This window comes from Eleutherodactylus coqui, chromosome 11, assembly GCF_035609145.1.
Source record: "Eleutherodactylus coqui strain aEleCoq1 chromosome 11, aEleCoq1.hap1, whole genome shotgun sequence".
Taxonomy (NCBI): Eukaryota; Metazoa; Chordata; class Amphibia; order Anura; family Eleutherodactylidae; genus Eleutherodactylus; species Eleutherodactylus coqui.
Window position 1 is genome coordinate 96,088,629 of NC_089847.1, and position 14,714 is coordinate 96,103,342.

General features: G+C 46.0%; 1 protein-coding gene across 2 annotated transcripts in view; it reads left to right on the forward strand.

Annotated features, from left to right (window-relative positions):
• The window catches only part of MOB2 (MOB kinase activator 2), a 45,536-nt gene that overhangs the window by 29,295 nt on the left and 1,527 nt on the right, over window positions 1-14,714 (forward strand). For both annotated transcript variants that reach the window (XM_066583114.1, XM_066583113.1), the window contains exons 2-4: window positions 10,758-10,918; window positions 12,853-12,946; window positions 13,255-13,379. In XM_066583114.1, coding sequence (XP_066439211.1) covers window positions 10,758-10,918; window positions 12,853-12,946; window positions 13,255-13,379 — 380 coding nt within the window. The remainder of the gene's footprint in view (window positions 1-10,757; window positions 10,919-12,852; window positions 12,947-13,254; window positions 13,380-14,714) is intronic.

Genomic DNA, 14,714 nt, shown 5'->3' on the forward strand with positions numbered 1-14,714 from the left:
GAAAACGGAATCCCTGGCCGGAACGCATTCGCCTTATAGTGGAACCGAACCGACTGCATTGACTTTCCTGCGGTCCGTCTGCTTTCTAGTATTCCCTCTGGGATTTTCTCTGACTAATGGCGCTGCATGACTCCAACACAAATGTGAACAAGCCTTCACTTGGCGCTTCTTCCTTGGGAAGATGCATCAGAACGGAAGTTCTGTGTAGAGGAAGTGATTAATAATTAGTAAAGCTTCTCTCCTAGCCTCACCTCTTTTTTATATTGACAGACTTTTCCTTTAAAATTAACCCTGTATGCTTAGTTAAAGGGAACGTGCCACTATATTGGTGGAAACCCTAGTGCAACAGAGGCGTCGCTTGCTTTGGTAGTTGCTTTACTTCTCGTTAAGTCCCCGTTTCTGTCCGGCAGCTTGAAGTTCGGGGTAGTCATGAGCTGTGGCGTTTTTTGCATAAATAAAACCTAATACTTTGTTACAATGTATCATTTGTAAGAAATTTGTATGTATCAGTATGCGCTGTCAGTAAATGGCAACAATTGCCTGAAAAGCACCAGCAGCAGATGGAAGCCTGAGCAGTGTATCCCGCAGGAAGCCTCCGTCAGCTTCTGTTGGAACAGATATGAGCTTTGCAGCAGAGGATTGCTTGGGGGCTGAGCACAAAACGCCGTCTGCAGCTGGATTTTGGAAAAGAGGATGTGTTTTGCTAATAAACTACATTGCAAAATTAAAGGAAGTATATCACACGCCTTTATCATATCCAAGTTATTACATTTGATGTGCCAATAGCAGATGAATCTAACTCTACCTGTTATATAAGCACCAAACCATTCTAGACTATTCCACTGACCAACTATGGATATACACTTAGTAGCTGTAGACACAAGTACTCATCTACACTCCTGTAGAACGTCACGACTGCGTTAGTGGCCTCTTCTCATTAAAATGAATAGAGACCTGCTGTGTGTGGACAACTCTACACCTATGGGAGTCACTGCTCTGAATTGGGACTCCTGTTCCCCTCTCAATCACCTCTAAGACATTTCTTCTAGATTATATCAGAAGTGTCCAAGACGGGAGTACACCTTTTAATATGTAGATACCTCGGGTTGATTTAGTAAGACTGGCGCTTCGTATTCCGGTCATAATGTTCTCTGCCGGTGACTAATCTATAAAGAGGTGAACGCCTCTTAGCCGCATCTTGGTTCTCCATGCGCCTAGATAGAAATGTATGCCAGCCAGTAACGGCAGTAGATTTCTGGAATATTTTAGACCAGTTTCTGGCATAAGTTATACATTAATGTTGGTCCGGTTGGCCACGCCCCCTCCTGACAAGCCACTGCCTTCTTTTGGGAAAGTGGCGCAGAGCGGCGTCTTACCTCATTGTCTGTAGAGCCTTTTTACCAACATCACCTTTCTATCATACATTGTAGAATGTTTTTATGTAACCCTCGATGCCTAGAATCTTTGATCTCCATTGGTGATACCAGTAGGGGTGTCCTTCAGGGAATTTCTTTCCACAGTAATGGGATGATCTTTATGATGTGACGTTGGGTCATTGTAATTTGGTTTGTTGTAGCTGTAGAGTTCCAGCGTTGGCTTTTGGCGGTATTATATTGGTAGACAGTGTGAACGTTCATTTTAGGCTTAAAGGGTTTTCCAGGGAAATGCCATTTTATGGCCTATCCTCGGGATAGACCATCGGCAATTTATTGGAGGTGTGGTACTGCCGCTCAAGACACTGGCCAATCAGCTGATCGGGTACCCAATGTCAGCGCCACAACACTGGTACGGAGTGGAAGCACGGAGCTCTGACCCTTGTGTAGTGGCCGGCGCTGGTAATTACAGGTGTAGCTCCCAGTAAAATCAATGAGAGCTATGTGTGATCAACTGATCGGCCATTGTCCCGAGCAGAGGATCCCAGCTGATCAACGATTGATGACCTATTTGCCTGGAAAACCCCTTTAAAGATCCACTTCCATTATACAGACTCGCTCAGATGAGCTCTTTGGTAAGTTGAGTGGCCTAATTGGGTCAGGTGGCAGCTGCGTTGGCAGGGTGACTCGGTAAATGAGAGCACAAACACACTTTGGTGTCTGCTCCGCACCCCTCCTGCGTCTGCTATGCCCTGCTATAAGCACAATTTCTGTGTATAAGTACATGTTATGTAAACAGCGAATATTTTCTACGTAATGTCATTGGGTTGGCATCTTCTAGGGAAACAACATGTGAGGGATTTGGCATGACTTTCACATCAATCTGCATGCTGTTGTCTTTGCCTGATGCCAATGCACTCTTCTTCGGATTCTTTCGGTCGTGCATCAGACTTCTTTTAAATTTTTACCCATTATAATCCCCCCCCCCTTCCCCCATTCCATATATCTTATTATGGCTTGTGTAAGAGGTCCTCTGTAGAGCAGGGGACCTCTTCGTACCCCCTACACATTCAAGGGGTCATTTCTTCCAGTATCCGCAGAGCTGCACAGAAACCTGACTACTTCTCTATTGACTTCTGGTTTGCTTGGAGATGGCAAGCAAGGGTTGCTAGACCCCCCCCCCCCCAACATGCTCTTCATGGGTTGGGAATCTACCTCTAGGACCCTCACTTATCAGACTTTTTATGGCATATATGCCACTATGCTCTTCATGGGTATATCTATAAACATGTATCACCTATCTACAGGATGAGTGGTGAGTGTGTAATTGTCATCCAAATGCTGTGTCCTCTAGTGATTACGAGAATGGTACACCTAGAGTCCCCCCCCCCCCCCTAGAGTCCATATGAATGATCACCACATCTATGGGCCCAATGGAAGTGCTGAGCCCAGCACTGAGTATCTCTGTCGACTGGATGGAGTGGTTGTAGTGCCTATGAGCATTCGCTCCTCCATTCACTATTTAGACTCTGGGTCCACCATTCTCTGGAGGTCCCAGCAGTTACGCCCTTATTGGTAATATGTTTATAACCTATCCTGCAGATGGTTGATAAATGTTTTGATGGATAACCTTTATAAGCCTATGTCATGTTTTTTTAGGGTGTGGAGCCCTGATCTGCTTATCTGTATCTCTGGTGTGTTGGGTACTTTTACACAAGACGACTGTTTTCCACTAAAGGGCTACTCGGCCGATAACTATGAAAACAGCCAAACTCTTCAGCCCAGCTGCCGCACCGCATAGCACCGGCATGACTAGCCGGGGTCGGAATACCCCATTAGTGCCCGACAGTTGTCCCAATAATTATCCTTCATTGAATGGAGACTAAGAACGCCAGAGATCTCCTTCCGCTGCCTATTTACACAGGCCAACAGTAGCTTTGTTTTTTGGTGAGCCAAAAACCAAGCGACTTGGACAAGTGAGGGATTCTCGCTTCCTTACCCTTTCAGTTCCCGTGTTTATGTTCGACAACAGTTGCCTATAATCGCTCCTCTGGGGGACCATTGGCCTGTTTAAAAATACCCTTATTTGTCTCAACTCTACAAAAATTTCATTGGCCACTTCGACGGGAGTTGGCCAATGCTAAAGGTCTACTCTGGGCAAAACGGATGCAGTGTTGCCTAATACAGAGCCTGAAGGGGTACTGTGTGACCCCTAGAGGATCTCTGGTGGCCACGTTGAATTCTTGTATCTTGCTTTAACCCCCACCACCACCACCACCACCTCTCTAGGCTCTCTGAGGTTTTATCTAGTGTGTTTCCCTTAATCATCATTGATATCAATGTGTGGCTTGTAGGTCTTGTAAAAAGGCTCAGTTCACCTGCAGACTGAAGTTCTGCTAGATAATGGGATGTCAGAACTTTTAAAATGAGCCCTAACTAAATATATGAAGTGCCATAGGTCACAGCGAATAGCGTGGGTTGTTGAAATTCTTCAGAGGGTCATTGGATTAGCTATATTGCTCCTCTAGATAAGGGAAGCTTGTGGGTTAGGGGTCATTGAGCTACAGCGATTATAGTAGGAGCCTTTGGCGATTGGTGCAGAAGATACTCGGATCATGTGATGCAGTGTTATGGACTATCTGCATGCTACCTCGACTCTCATTACGGTCCTCGGTCCTCTTTGGGCTGCCGTAATATTCCAGCTCTACGATTGTACGGAGCCTAATGTTGCACTCATAACTAGTACTAATCAACTTTTTGTGGATGGGTAGTGACCTGCTAAGGGTGGCTTCACACAGGGGAACGATCATCCAAACAGTCGCTCGTAGAACAAGTGACAGTTACTCCATGTAAATATGGTCACCGAACCGGGTAACAAGCGGGAATTCATTCACTAGTCTCTTCGTTTCAGAACGCCTAAAAATAATGGCTGGTTGATTATCGACTAGCCATCGTTGGCTTTTTTTAACTCCTCAACAACTTGGCAGGCAAGCGCCTCTTCCCACTCAATGCCGATTGGCTCACAACTTTTTTTTTTTTTTTTTAAAGATGTTTTTTGCCTTCCATTTAACACTCATTGGTTCACGAAAACATAAATGTCTGCAAGTGATCATCGGCTAAACAGTCCGTGATGGTCTTTCAAAGAACGCTCGCTGCTACTGTTTCCGTCTGGTTGGTTTTGGTCTTCTTTCACTGCAGCGCCAACTGCTCAGCCAAACCGGAGAGACCGCAGCAGCGAGTGTTCACTCGAAGATCGCTCGTACATATGTGTTCAGTGGACTTGGCAACCAATGAGCGTGTGTTTTAATCAGTAGTTAGTCGCCAGTGCCACTCCTGGCATCACTACTCATGCCCTGGGTGCCATGATGCCAGGAGTTTGGCGTAACACTGCGGCCTCTGATTGGTCCAGCTGTCTACCTGGAAGCAGCGTTATCTGCACTTCAGGGGTCCTAGGAGAGATGAGGATTATCTATTTTATAGCGGGTACAGCTGCTGAAGATGGTTTTATCATGTCATAGTACATTAGTTTTATTTGCATGTCCTGGGCAATGCTGGAGTATTTTCATACCCTCCTGCTGGCAACTGGTGGTAGTCTTACACCTTTGCAGGTGCGAATGGCCGTGCTGGATGGACCTTTAACCTCCGAGCCATTTATCTGGAGAGGGTGATATTGTGAATTATCAGTGAAGGGAACCTTGGTAGTGCTTGCTCATCCATACTACTAGTTAATGCTCCATTGCCTCTATTGATCTAGTTAGGAAGGTGCAGGGGGCGGAGGTGGAATCCTTTTGTCAGATTTTGGTTCTTTGTCTGTGCTTGTTCCCTGCGGGAGGGAGTGGTGGTCCCCGCTGCAGATATACCCTAATGAGCTCTGCCATAAAGTTTTAGAACAAAAAGTCCTTTCCCGTAAAGTGTGTTCCCTGTTTGGTCCCTAGGTGGCGCTGTTGTGAAGTCTAGCGTCAGATAGTAGCTGCGGTATGTAAGGTACAATATGCTATTGAATGGTGTGATTGGCACTTGTATGTAGATATTTCTACATTTCACAAAATTTAGAATTTTTTTTTTTAAATTTTCCCAGTACCTTTTTCGGTCCCTAGATGTCGGCTCATGTGACAGCTGCTGTATTTCTGAACTTGCATAGATAGACAAAACAAAGAAACTTTACCAAAAAGTGGTAACAAAGAAATGTAGTCGTCTCTTTTTACCATTCATGAAGGCACCCTCTAATCCCTATAACACTCATTATGGCATATGGACGCTGTATAAGGAGATCCCGAGTCTCTAGCTTTGGCAGAGTTCAGCTGTCGTGGAGCGGGATCGGTAACGATCAGCTGATCGCGGTGATACCTGCACTTGAAAAAGAGCCGTTTCTGTTGAGAAATGTTCCATTTTTCAAGCCTCATGATAAAACTGGTTCCAGATATTGAGATAGTCGTAGAGATCTGTTTTAAGCCAATTTGGCGCACGTTTATTATTTGTTTAGTTGTATATTATTTCCGAACACTGTGACTTTTAATGCCCCGTTCCTGGTTCTGGGGCTGCTAGTGGGGGATGTCTTGCTTGTGTATGAGGAGTGCAGAACCTCCCTTCGCCCCCCATTAGTTTGTACGGAGTGTAGAATACTGTACTTTGACGCTCTTCAGTACAAATGCATGAAGTCAGCTCTGTTGGCGTTTCCCACATTAGACGGAGTACAGACCGCACCGGATGTGCGGTTCAGGACTTTGCACAAGCTTGGCACACTTGTCTGTATATTTTGCATGGAGGTGCGTTTTGGGAGAAAGTGGCTATATAAGAGGATGGTTGTAAAACTCTAGCAAGCTATGTAAAAAGTAAGCAATGAACCTTTATGGCAGTGTTAGAGGGGGATTCTCACCGTAAGCTCTTGGGGCATATCCGTGCTACATAATGTCAAAATTGGTATAGATTTTTTTTTTCTTTACTATTTAGAAAAAATGTAAATCTTTTGGGAAGAAAAAAAAAATTTTTGCTTCCATCTTCACATCGCCATAACTCTTTATTTTTCCATCGGCCTAGTTTTCTGAGGGCTTGGTTTTTTGCGACTTGTCCTGTAGTTTCTATTTGTACCATTTTAAAAGTACATATGATTACTTCATCGCTTTTTTTTTTTCTTAGATTTTTAGCCCCCATAGGGGACTTGAACTTGCCATTGTTTGATCGATCACTCATAAGAGTATAATGCAATACCATTCTATCAAGCAATCGGCCATGGTAACCCTGGGGGCCTTCAGAAGACCTCAGGCTGTCATGGCAACCAAGTGGCACCGTGTAATCTCATCACTGAGGGACGCTTGATACCTCCAAAAACTTATCTGGGCTAACGGCCGCGATCAACATTCGAGCTGATCACGACTGTGTGGGTTGGTGTCAGCTGTCAGATAGCCGGCACCCACATTGTATGACTCAGGATCACCTTCTGATCCCACTCCATACAAACCCCGAACACCCAGGATGTAACACTACGTCTTGTGGTGGTAAAGGGTTAAAATGGCAAAAAGAACAGTACTTATCCCTCCTTTTGCTGTGGGAATCCAGCGCTGTAGCTCCGCCATCCTCTCTGTGTTTTGTTGTGGAAGATGATATCACGGGAAGTCACCTGACCACTGCGGCCAATCGGACTGCAGTGTCATCGTTCTAAACTCTGGGCATCATGGCTCCCAGGACTTGGATGCTGCAGCAGTGACTCCCTGTGACCTCTTCCACAACGAGCATTGGTTGGACAGCGGGGCTACAGCACTGGATCCCCATGGCAGGGGAGGGGTATATACTGCTTTTTTTTATTTTAACACTGTTCGTGGTATAGGCCCAATGTTGTCCAGTAACTGGGCAACCCCTATAAATGGGTACTTCCAAGATGGTGTGGGTCTCAACACTGAGGCTTCCACCGATCCCAAGAATGGGGTTCCTTTGTTTCCCCTTTTCTCTTCGCTGAGGGCTCATTGCACTCCCCGCAGTGATGAGGGGCTTGAGTGGATTGGCGATTGAGCATATGTTGTGCTGCTCCATTTATCTCCAATGGGGCTGACGGAAACTGAGTACAAGAGCCTCTACTTCTGGCAGTATCATTGAGGATGAATGGAGTGGCACTATGCATGCTGGACCATCGCTAAATTCAAGGTCTTCCTTGCTGCAGGGGGTGTCCTGAACCTGCATTGAGGAGAGGAACATAGGATCCCTATTCTCCGCAGTGAGACCCCCCACCAATCAGACTTTTATCATCTATCCTGTGGATGGGTAATAAGACCATCTTGGTTATACCCTTTTAAAGGGGTTTTCCCACAAAAAATTGCAACGCAACCACTCTGTCCTTTCTGGTTGCTGCTGACCAGGACATGACTTCTGCAGCCAATCACGGGCCATAGCAGTAACCTTCTGTAGCTAGTGATTGGCTGCAGCAGTCATATGTCCTCATCAGCAGCAACCAGGAAGGACAGAGTTGGTTGTGAAGCAAGAAACGGGAGAAGCCCTTTAAGGACATGATGAAGGAGAAATACCCGTGCCCAAATCGGGTTGTATACGTGCCTTGGACTATAATTATGTGACATGTAGGCTTGGTTGAAATGAGTTTTTGGAGGACACCTGGGAGTGTTGGGAACAAATCTGTCTGATGCTGAGCAATCGGTTCAGAAGAATGGACGCACGAGAGAAGTCTTACAACCTTGCAGAGCTTCGTGGATCAGGATACGTTTTGCATCTCCTTCCAGTTGAAGGGTTAGTATGACCGCTAGACAGAAAAATCCCCCTGGCTTCAGCGATCATGATGGATTGAGGCTGATCCACTCTGTTTAACGAAATACCAGTTAGTGGCTCGGTACAGTAGTCGGGGCGTGAGATGAATGGAGCAGGGATTAGTTTCAGCGGTGTTGGATGATGAGGTAGGAACGGAATTAAGAAGTGTTTAGAGCATGATGTCGGGACTTGGCAATGGGCTGAATGTGTTGAGTGAAAAAAAAATGGCCATATCGGAGTTTAGTATTTCCAAGACTTTGGCCTGATGTCTGGGGAGGATGGTGGTAGAGACAGAGATGGAGTCATCGGCTTCGGAGGGAGCAGACAGAACTTCTGGAGGGATTTATTTTGAAGTCTAGCCCAGCTTCACACAATAAATATGCTGGTGATATGGAGAAGTGTCCCAGCCCAACCGTGCGGCTACTGACCTGAGCTTATAGCAACATGCATTGCTAATGCGCTATTGTGAAGCTGGCGCCGTGGAGAATACACGACTGTATAGTTCTGTAGGGAAGAGTTTTAAGCTGGGCTAAAGGCCCATTTACACAGAGCGATGATCGCTCAAACGATAATTGCTTTGAGTGATCATTTTGCATAAACTATTAAGTAGCTACTCAGCTACTTAATAGCAATTAAGTGTGCAAATGAAGCCTTCGCTGAATACAGTTATTAGCCCGAGGGCTCTTATCTGCTTTCAGTTCCTTTGTTCTCCGACGGGAAACAATACTATTAGCACTGCCTTCGGAGAGCTCAGCTTGCGGTCCTGATCAGAACGCACAACGATTTTTAGGTTGGCCTGAATTTAACGATCAGCTAGCAATGCACGATGGCCACGCGTGTAGATGCAACGAAGATCACTCAATCTTTTTTTTTTTTTTTCATCATCGCTTCGTGTAAATAGGCCTTAACTCTCCTTTAACTTCTCACTTATCCACACAGGGTGATAAAAGTTTGATCACCAGGGTCTGACTGCTGGGATCTTCGGGGATCACAAGAACTGCATACTTCTGAGTTGCCTGGTAGAATGAAGCGGCTGTGTGACCACAGCTCCTTTCACTTCTGTGGCTGAGCACATTCGCATCAGTCATGTTTTAAGAGTGTGCAAGATATATCCAAGAAGGAGCGTAGTCAGGTAGTGGTGTGGCAAAAATGACTAATCGAACTGTATGTCTTAAAGAGGTTGTATATTTTTAAACAGTTCATTTGTGGATGACTCCTCTGAGGAAGCCCTTTGGATGAGTGTTGAAACGTTATGCAGACTGATGCAATGAGAGATGCTGGAGAAGACCAATCTAAGTCAACCCAACCGTTCCCAGCTTCTGCTGCGGGCCAGTTCACATCTCTGCGTTCCATCTAGCTGTTCAGTCATGGGAGCAGTTTTCTTATCATTAAGCTGTTTTTGTGTCTATAGCGGTCAGTCGAAACTGAAGACTTTCTTCTGTTTCAGTCAGTATATGTCTTTTCCATTTCAATTCCGTTTTTTTTTTTTTTTCAAACAAGAACAATCGCGCACAAGACGGAACAATTTTTAGGTTTTTTTACATGATTTCTGTCCCCCATTAGTCACTAACGGGGGGCTTGTTTCTATGGAATGCCCGTGTGTCAGACGGCCATATTTGTCTGTTGCTCCAAAGCCTCTGATAGCAGCTTATCTCCCATTACTCGTAAGATGCAACATGCCCCCCCCCCCCCCCCCCTCCCTTTTCTCCACCAGTATCATCCGTTAAGGGGAGGTTCTTCCAAAATCGGCAGGTTCAGCCAACCGCCCCTTTGTGTGTGGGCACCCTACTGTTGGTGCTATAAAATACATGCCTACCTGTTCAGTATAATAGACCGGTGCCGTTGGCCCTTTATTTTACGCGCCGTACGGTTTAGTCCTTCAGTCTCTGGTGTGCAGAAAGTCTGGTGTCCGGCATTACAACTTCCTGTTATCTGACCACTTTGTTTCCCCTCGCTGACAGAAGTGATGTGTGATCCCCTCCCTGTGCCAGTCTGTGCCTTCCACCCTACTTGTACGTCTGTGTTGTTGGACCATGCCCGTCGGTTTCCTGTGTTTTGCTGTGGTATGTGTAACATGTCTGGGCACTGCCCCGTCTCCTGGTCCTCCCCGTCTCCTGGATTCACTGGCGGCTCTGGTATTCCTTTTAAGGCAAAGACTTCTCCGTGAGAACAAGAGCATGGGAAAGCCAGGCTGCCAAGGGATTTCGCTTTTCTTAACCCTGTTAGTACCAATCTCAAGGTGCCGTAATAATTTAACACATTGATTACTGCATTTGGTAAAGCCAAGTTACATAATCGCTCTAAATGACATATTCTTCTAATCGTACAACAACTTAACCCCCAGTTACCACGTAGCAAGACAGATCAGGAGTCTGGGAAAGCTGGGTTTCTGTGGAGGCCATACCAGCTTTCCCACACCCACCCGTTCTTACTCGACTTACCTGGAAACTTTGTATCATTAAACGTAAAGCTGTTCTGGTGTGTAAGTGCGCTCCGATGATTGTGGAGGAGACCCCGGGACACTTCTGATCTGTTCCTTGTCGCTGAAGCTGCTGGTTCTCTGCGTTCGCACGGATTTCCCATTTATTGTAGGCAATTTTCTGACTTTTTTTTCTCTCCCCTTATGTCATGCAGAAAATCAAAGACTAAGCCCAATGGTAAGAAGCCAGTTTCAGAAGAGAAAAAGTTGTACCTGGAACCAGAATACACCCGCGTCCGTGTCACAGACTTTGAATTCAAGCAACTAGTGACATTACCGCAAGAAATTGACCTCAACGAGTGGCTGGCCAGCAATAGTAAGTGTTCATGGCTGATCATAGTGCGGCCATGATAGGCCTATCTGAACGAGTCCACATTGGGTGGTGCGATACGGTTAGGCCTCATTTCCATGGATAAGTTGGCAGATTCATGTTGGATTTTTCCGACCTGGATTTGACAATTTTAAAGGGGTTGTACCAGGGATAGGGTATAACTCGCTGATGCCCCCAACAATCCCTGGAATAGGGGTCCTGTGTTCCCTGTTATCCTCACTACGGACTGATGCTCCATTCGCTTTCAGTGGGACTGCCGGAAATGGCCAGAGAGGGTGTTTCCCTCGGTCCCGTGGTAATGGAGTGCCAAGCGTGCATTCTTAGTCAGTGTGCCATTTATACTGATGTCACTGTGCGGGAGAAGCAGCTCCATAGTGACAAGCAGAGGGGAACATGGGAGCCCTGTTCTCAGGATCGGTGGGGGTCTCGGTGATCATCAGCAAAATTTCCCCTATCCTTCGAGTCTTGGCCTCAAAATTCAGGTGTGGATTTTCAAGCAGATCAATGTCCGTGGATTTAACCCCAGTCAACGACAGACTTTCCATGGCGAGAATTCACATTAATTCTTTCCGCAACGCGGATTTCAAAATTAATGTGCTGAAAAATCCACTCTGTATGAACTACGCTGCTAATTTTTAGTGTTTTCTATTAAATGCTGAAATTATGTGGATTTGGGCAAGGAGTTCTCTGTTAAATTTGCCGTGTGAAATGAGACTTCAAACCTTGTCCAACAGTAATGGGTACATATCGTAAGGTCGTGCCGTCATCTCCTGACTTTTAGGGTTTTAATGCAGGAACCTCCATTATACGGCCAAAGGAAAGCTCAGCAGGAAATGAGGTGTTGGAGCCGCAAAGCAGGGTACCCAAATACGTCAACGCATAGCATTAAAGGAATTTCATCTTTATTGAAGCCACACTGGCTTGATGCCAACGTTTCGGCTGTTGACGCAGCCTTTGTCAAGCAAAGGCTTAAAAGGAAAGCTCAGTGATGATCATAAAGTAATGTCCCGTCATTAGAACACGGAAATGCCACTTTAAATATCATGCTTATTGCCTATAAGAACACGTATCACTCAGTAGAGGGCACGTCTGTTAACATTCCTTTAGTCAAGGGTGGGGGCTTCGATGTTGAAATCTTGAAGCCCACTGGAATATTTTAAGGGCGTTAACTTATGTTGACCACAGCGCCTTGCGCCTTCTTTTTTCATGGCTGACTTGCACACGCCACCAAATTTCGGGGTAGGTACTGCACACGCATGGTTTGTATTTTGCAAGAATCTGCTTGGGAGCTGTAATACTACAGCAGTCTCCTGTCCCTGTCATTGCCAACAACTTGGGCATTGGGCTGCAGTTGGGCAGGGGTAGGTCGATTGGCTCCTGCTCTGTTTGACAACCAGAAGTTAGATGGAGTCGTGTCACAGTCCCATAATTGCCGGATTGATACGAAATTTGTAAAGGTGGATATATTTCATAGAGTCCTATCTTTACATTGGGGCACATATGGGGTGGAAGGGGGGGTATAATTCTGGAAACTGAGTCTGTGGTACCAGCTAGTGGGACAACGAGTAGTAGATTGTCTTGGCTTCATCCCCAATCTCACAAATATTGCCCATGTCTAGTATGGTACCAGACCTAGTTGAAAGTAGCACATACTAAACTAACTTCATTGCCTATTTCAATGAATGGAGGCATACTTGCGAAGTTCTTTTGCACGCGCAAATGTCAATGATCTCTGCACGCAAATATGCAACGCCCATTATGCAAATTCACGGCCAAAAATAGTGTTTAAGTGGGCTACAGGACTAATCATTGGTCCTAAAACCTTCATAGTTCGGTAATCTGCTGCCCCCTGTGTCTGATGAATAGAACTGTACTGTGCTTGATAATGGGGTTACTGATGCGGCTTTCCACTCTTCTAGTTACCACGTTCTTCAACCACATCAACCTTCAGTACAGCACCATCTCAGAGTTCTGCACCGCGGAGACTTGCCAGACCATGGCTGCCTGCAACACGTGAGTTACCACTCCTTCTACAGCGTGATGGTGCCTGCATGCACCTTTGTAAAACCTTTGTCTTTGACGCTATTTCGCTTATGATCCCGGTGTTGTGTGTTCAAACGATTAGATTGCTCTATGGCTTGTTAATCGGACTTATACACCGTATGATGTACATGTTGTGGCCTGGGACGAGTCATGCAGCTCTCCAGGCAAGCCGCACCTGGTGCAGCTGACTGCACGTCACACCAGCAGGTATTGCAGTGTATTATTATTCCATCTACATGCATATACTAATTTGTACATATTACACTGTTCTATTACAGACAGTACTACTGGTATGACGAACGGGGGAAGAAGATAAAGTGCACAGCCCCTCAATATATTGATTTTGTCATGAGTTCTGTACAAAAATTGGTGACAGACGAGGACGTCTTCCCCACCAAATACGGTGAGTGAAAACTTTCTTGATGCTATTCTAGTTGAAGAGTTTGTTGTTAGACCGGGTACATAATATAATGTCCATCGGCTGCGCCTCACTCACGCTTTTAAAGGGTATTTCCATCTCCGACATTTATGGCGTATCCAATTATGGGGAACCCCAATCCACCTGATGAGGTTACGTCCAGCCTTCACATCCAGGGTGGGGGGTGAATAGAGAAATGGCTGCTGTGCACTTCTATGGGATTTATAGACTGCTTCTGCAACTCCCTTAGAACATGAGAGGCCACCCCTGGATGTAGTGGTTGTCGTATTAGGAGAGATGAGGGTTAGGGGACTTCTCTCAGCATACATGTGGGTCTGTGAGATGGGACCTGCATCTCAGACATATTTGGCATCCTGTGGATAGGTGTTAAATACACAAAGTTTGCCTAAATTAATTAAAAAAACAAACCCAAGGTAACTCTTTTTTTTCATAAAAAAAAAAAACACGCTTCCTCCACCTATGAGCGACCTTTTTTTTCCCCCTTCACCCTGCCTCTTGCACTGATCATTCATTCTCAAATACTAGGTTTGAGACAAATAAGCTCACTAAGGGATCAGGTTACATGATGTCCATAGAAGTCTATGGAGAGGAGAGTTGGACGCAGCTAGAGTGTAAGAGGCGGACGGACGCACAGACATCGCTGCTGGCTCCAAGTTTTCTATCTCCTCCCAGTTCTGGGTCTGCAGCTATACTGCTCATTACTACAGCACAATGTCCTCCGTGCTGCTTCTAAGGATGAACTAGAGAGAGCTATAGGGGAGTGGGATCTCTGAAGTAATATAGACAGATAATAAGCCGGTGTGATATAGGCAAAGCCATGTACAATATATGAAAACAGCCATCGGCACAAAAGGCCATGGGAAGAAAAAGTTAAAGGGGTTGTCCCGCGCCGAAACGGGTTTGGTTTTTTTTCAATAGCCCCCCCGTTCGGCGCGAGACAAACCCGATGCAGGGATAAAAAAAAAACGGGTAGTACTTACCCGAATCCCCGCGCTCCGGTGACTTCTTAGTTACCTTGTGAAGATGGCCCCCGGGATCTTCACCCTCGGTGGACCGCAGGTCTTCTGTGCGGTCCATTGCCGATTCCAGCCTCCTGATTGGCTGGAATCGGCACACGTGACGGGGCGGAGCTACGAGGAGCCGCTCTCTGGCACGAGCGGCCCCATTCAGAAGACAGAAGACAGGACTGCGCAAGCGCGTCTAATCGGGCGATTAGACGGCACCATGGAGACGAGGACGCCAGCAACGGAGCAGGTAAGTGAATAACTTCTGTATGGCTCATAATTAATGCACAATGTA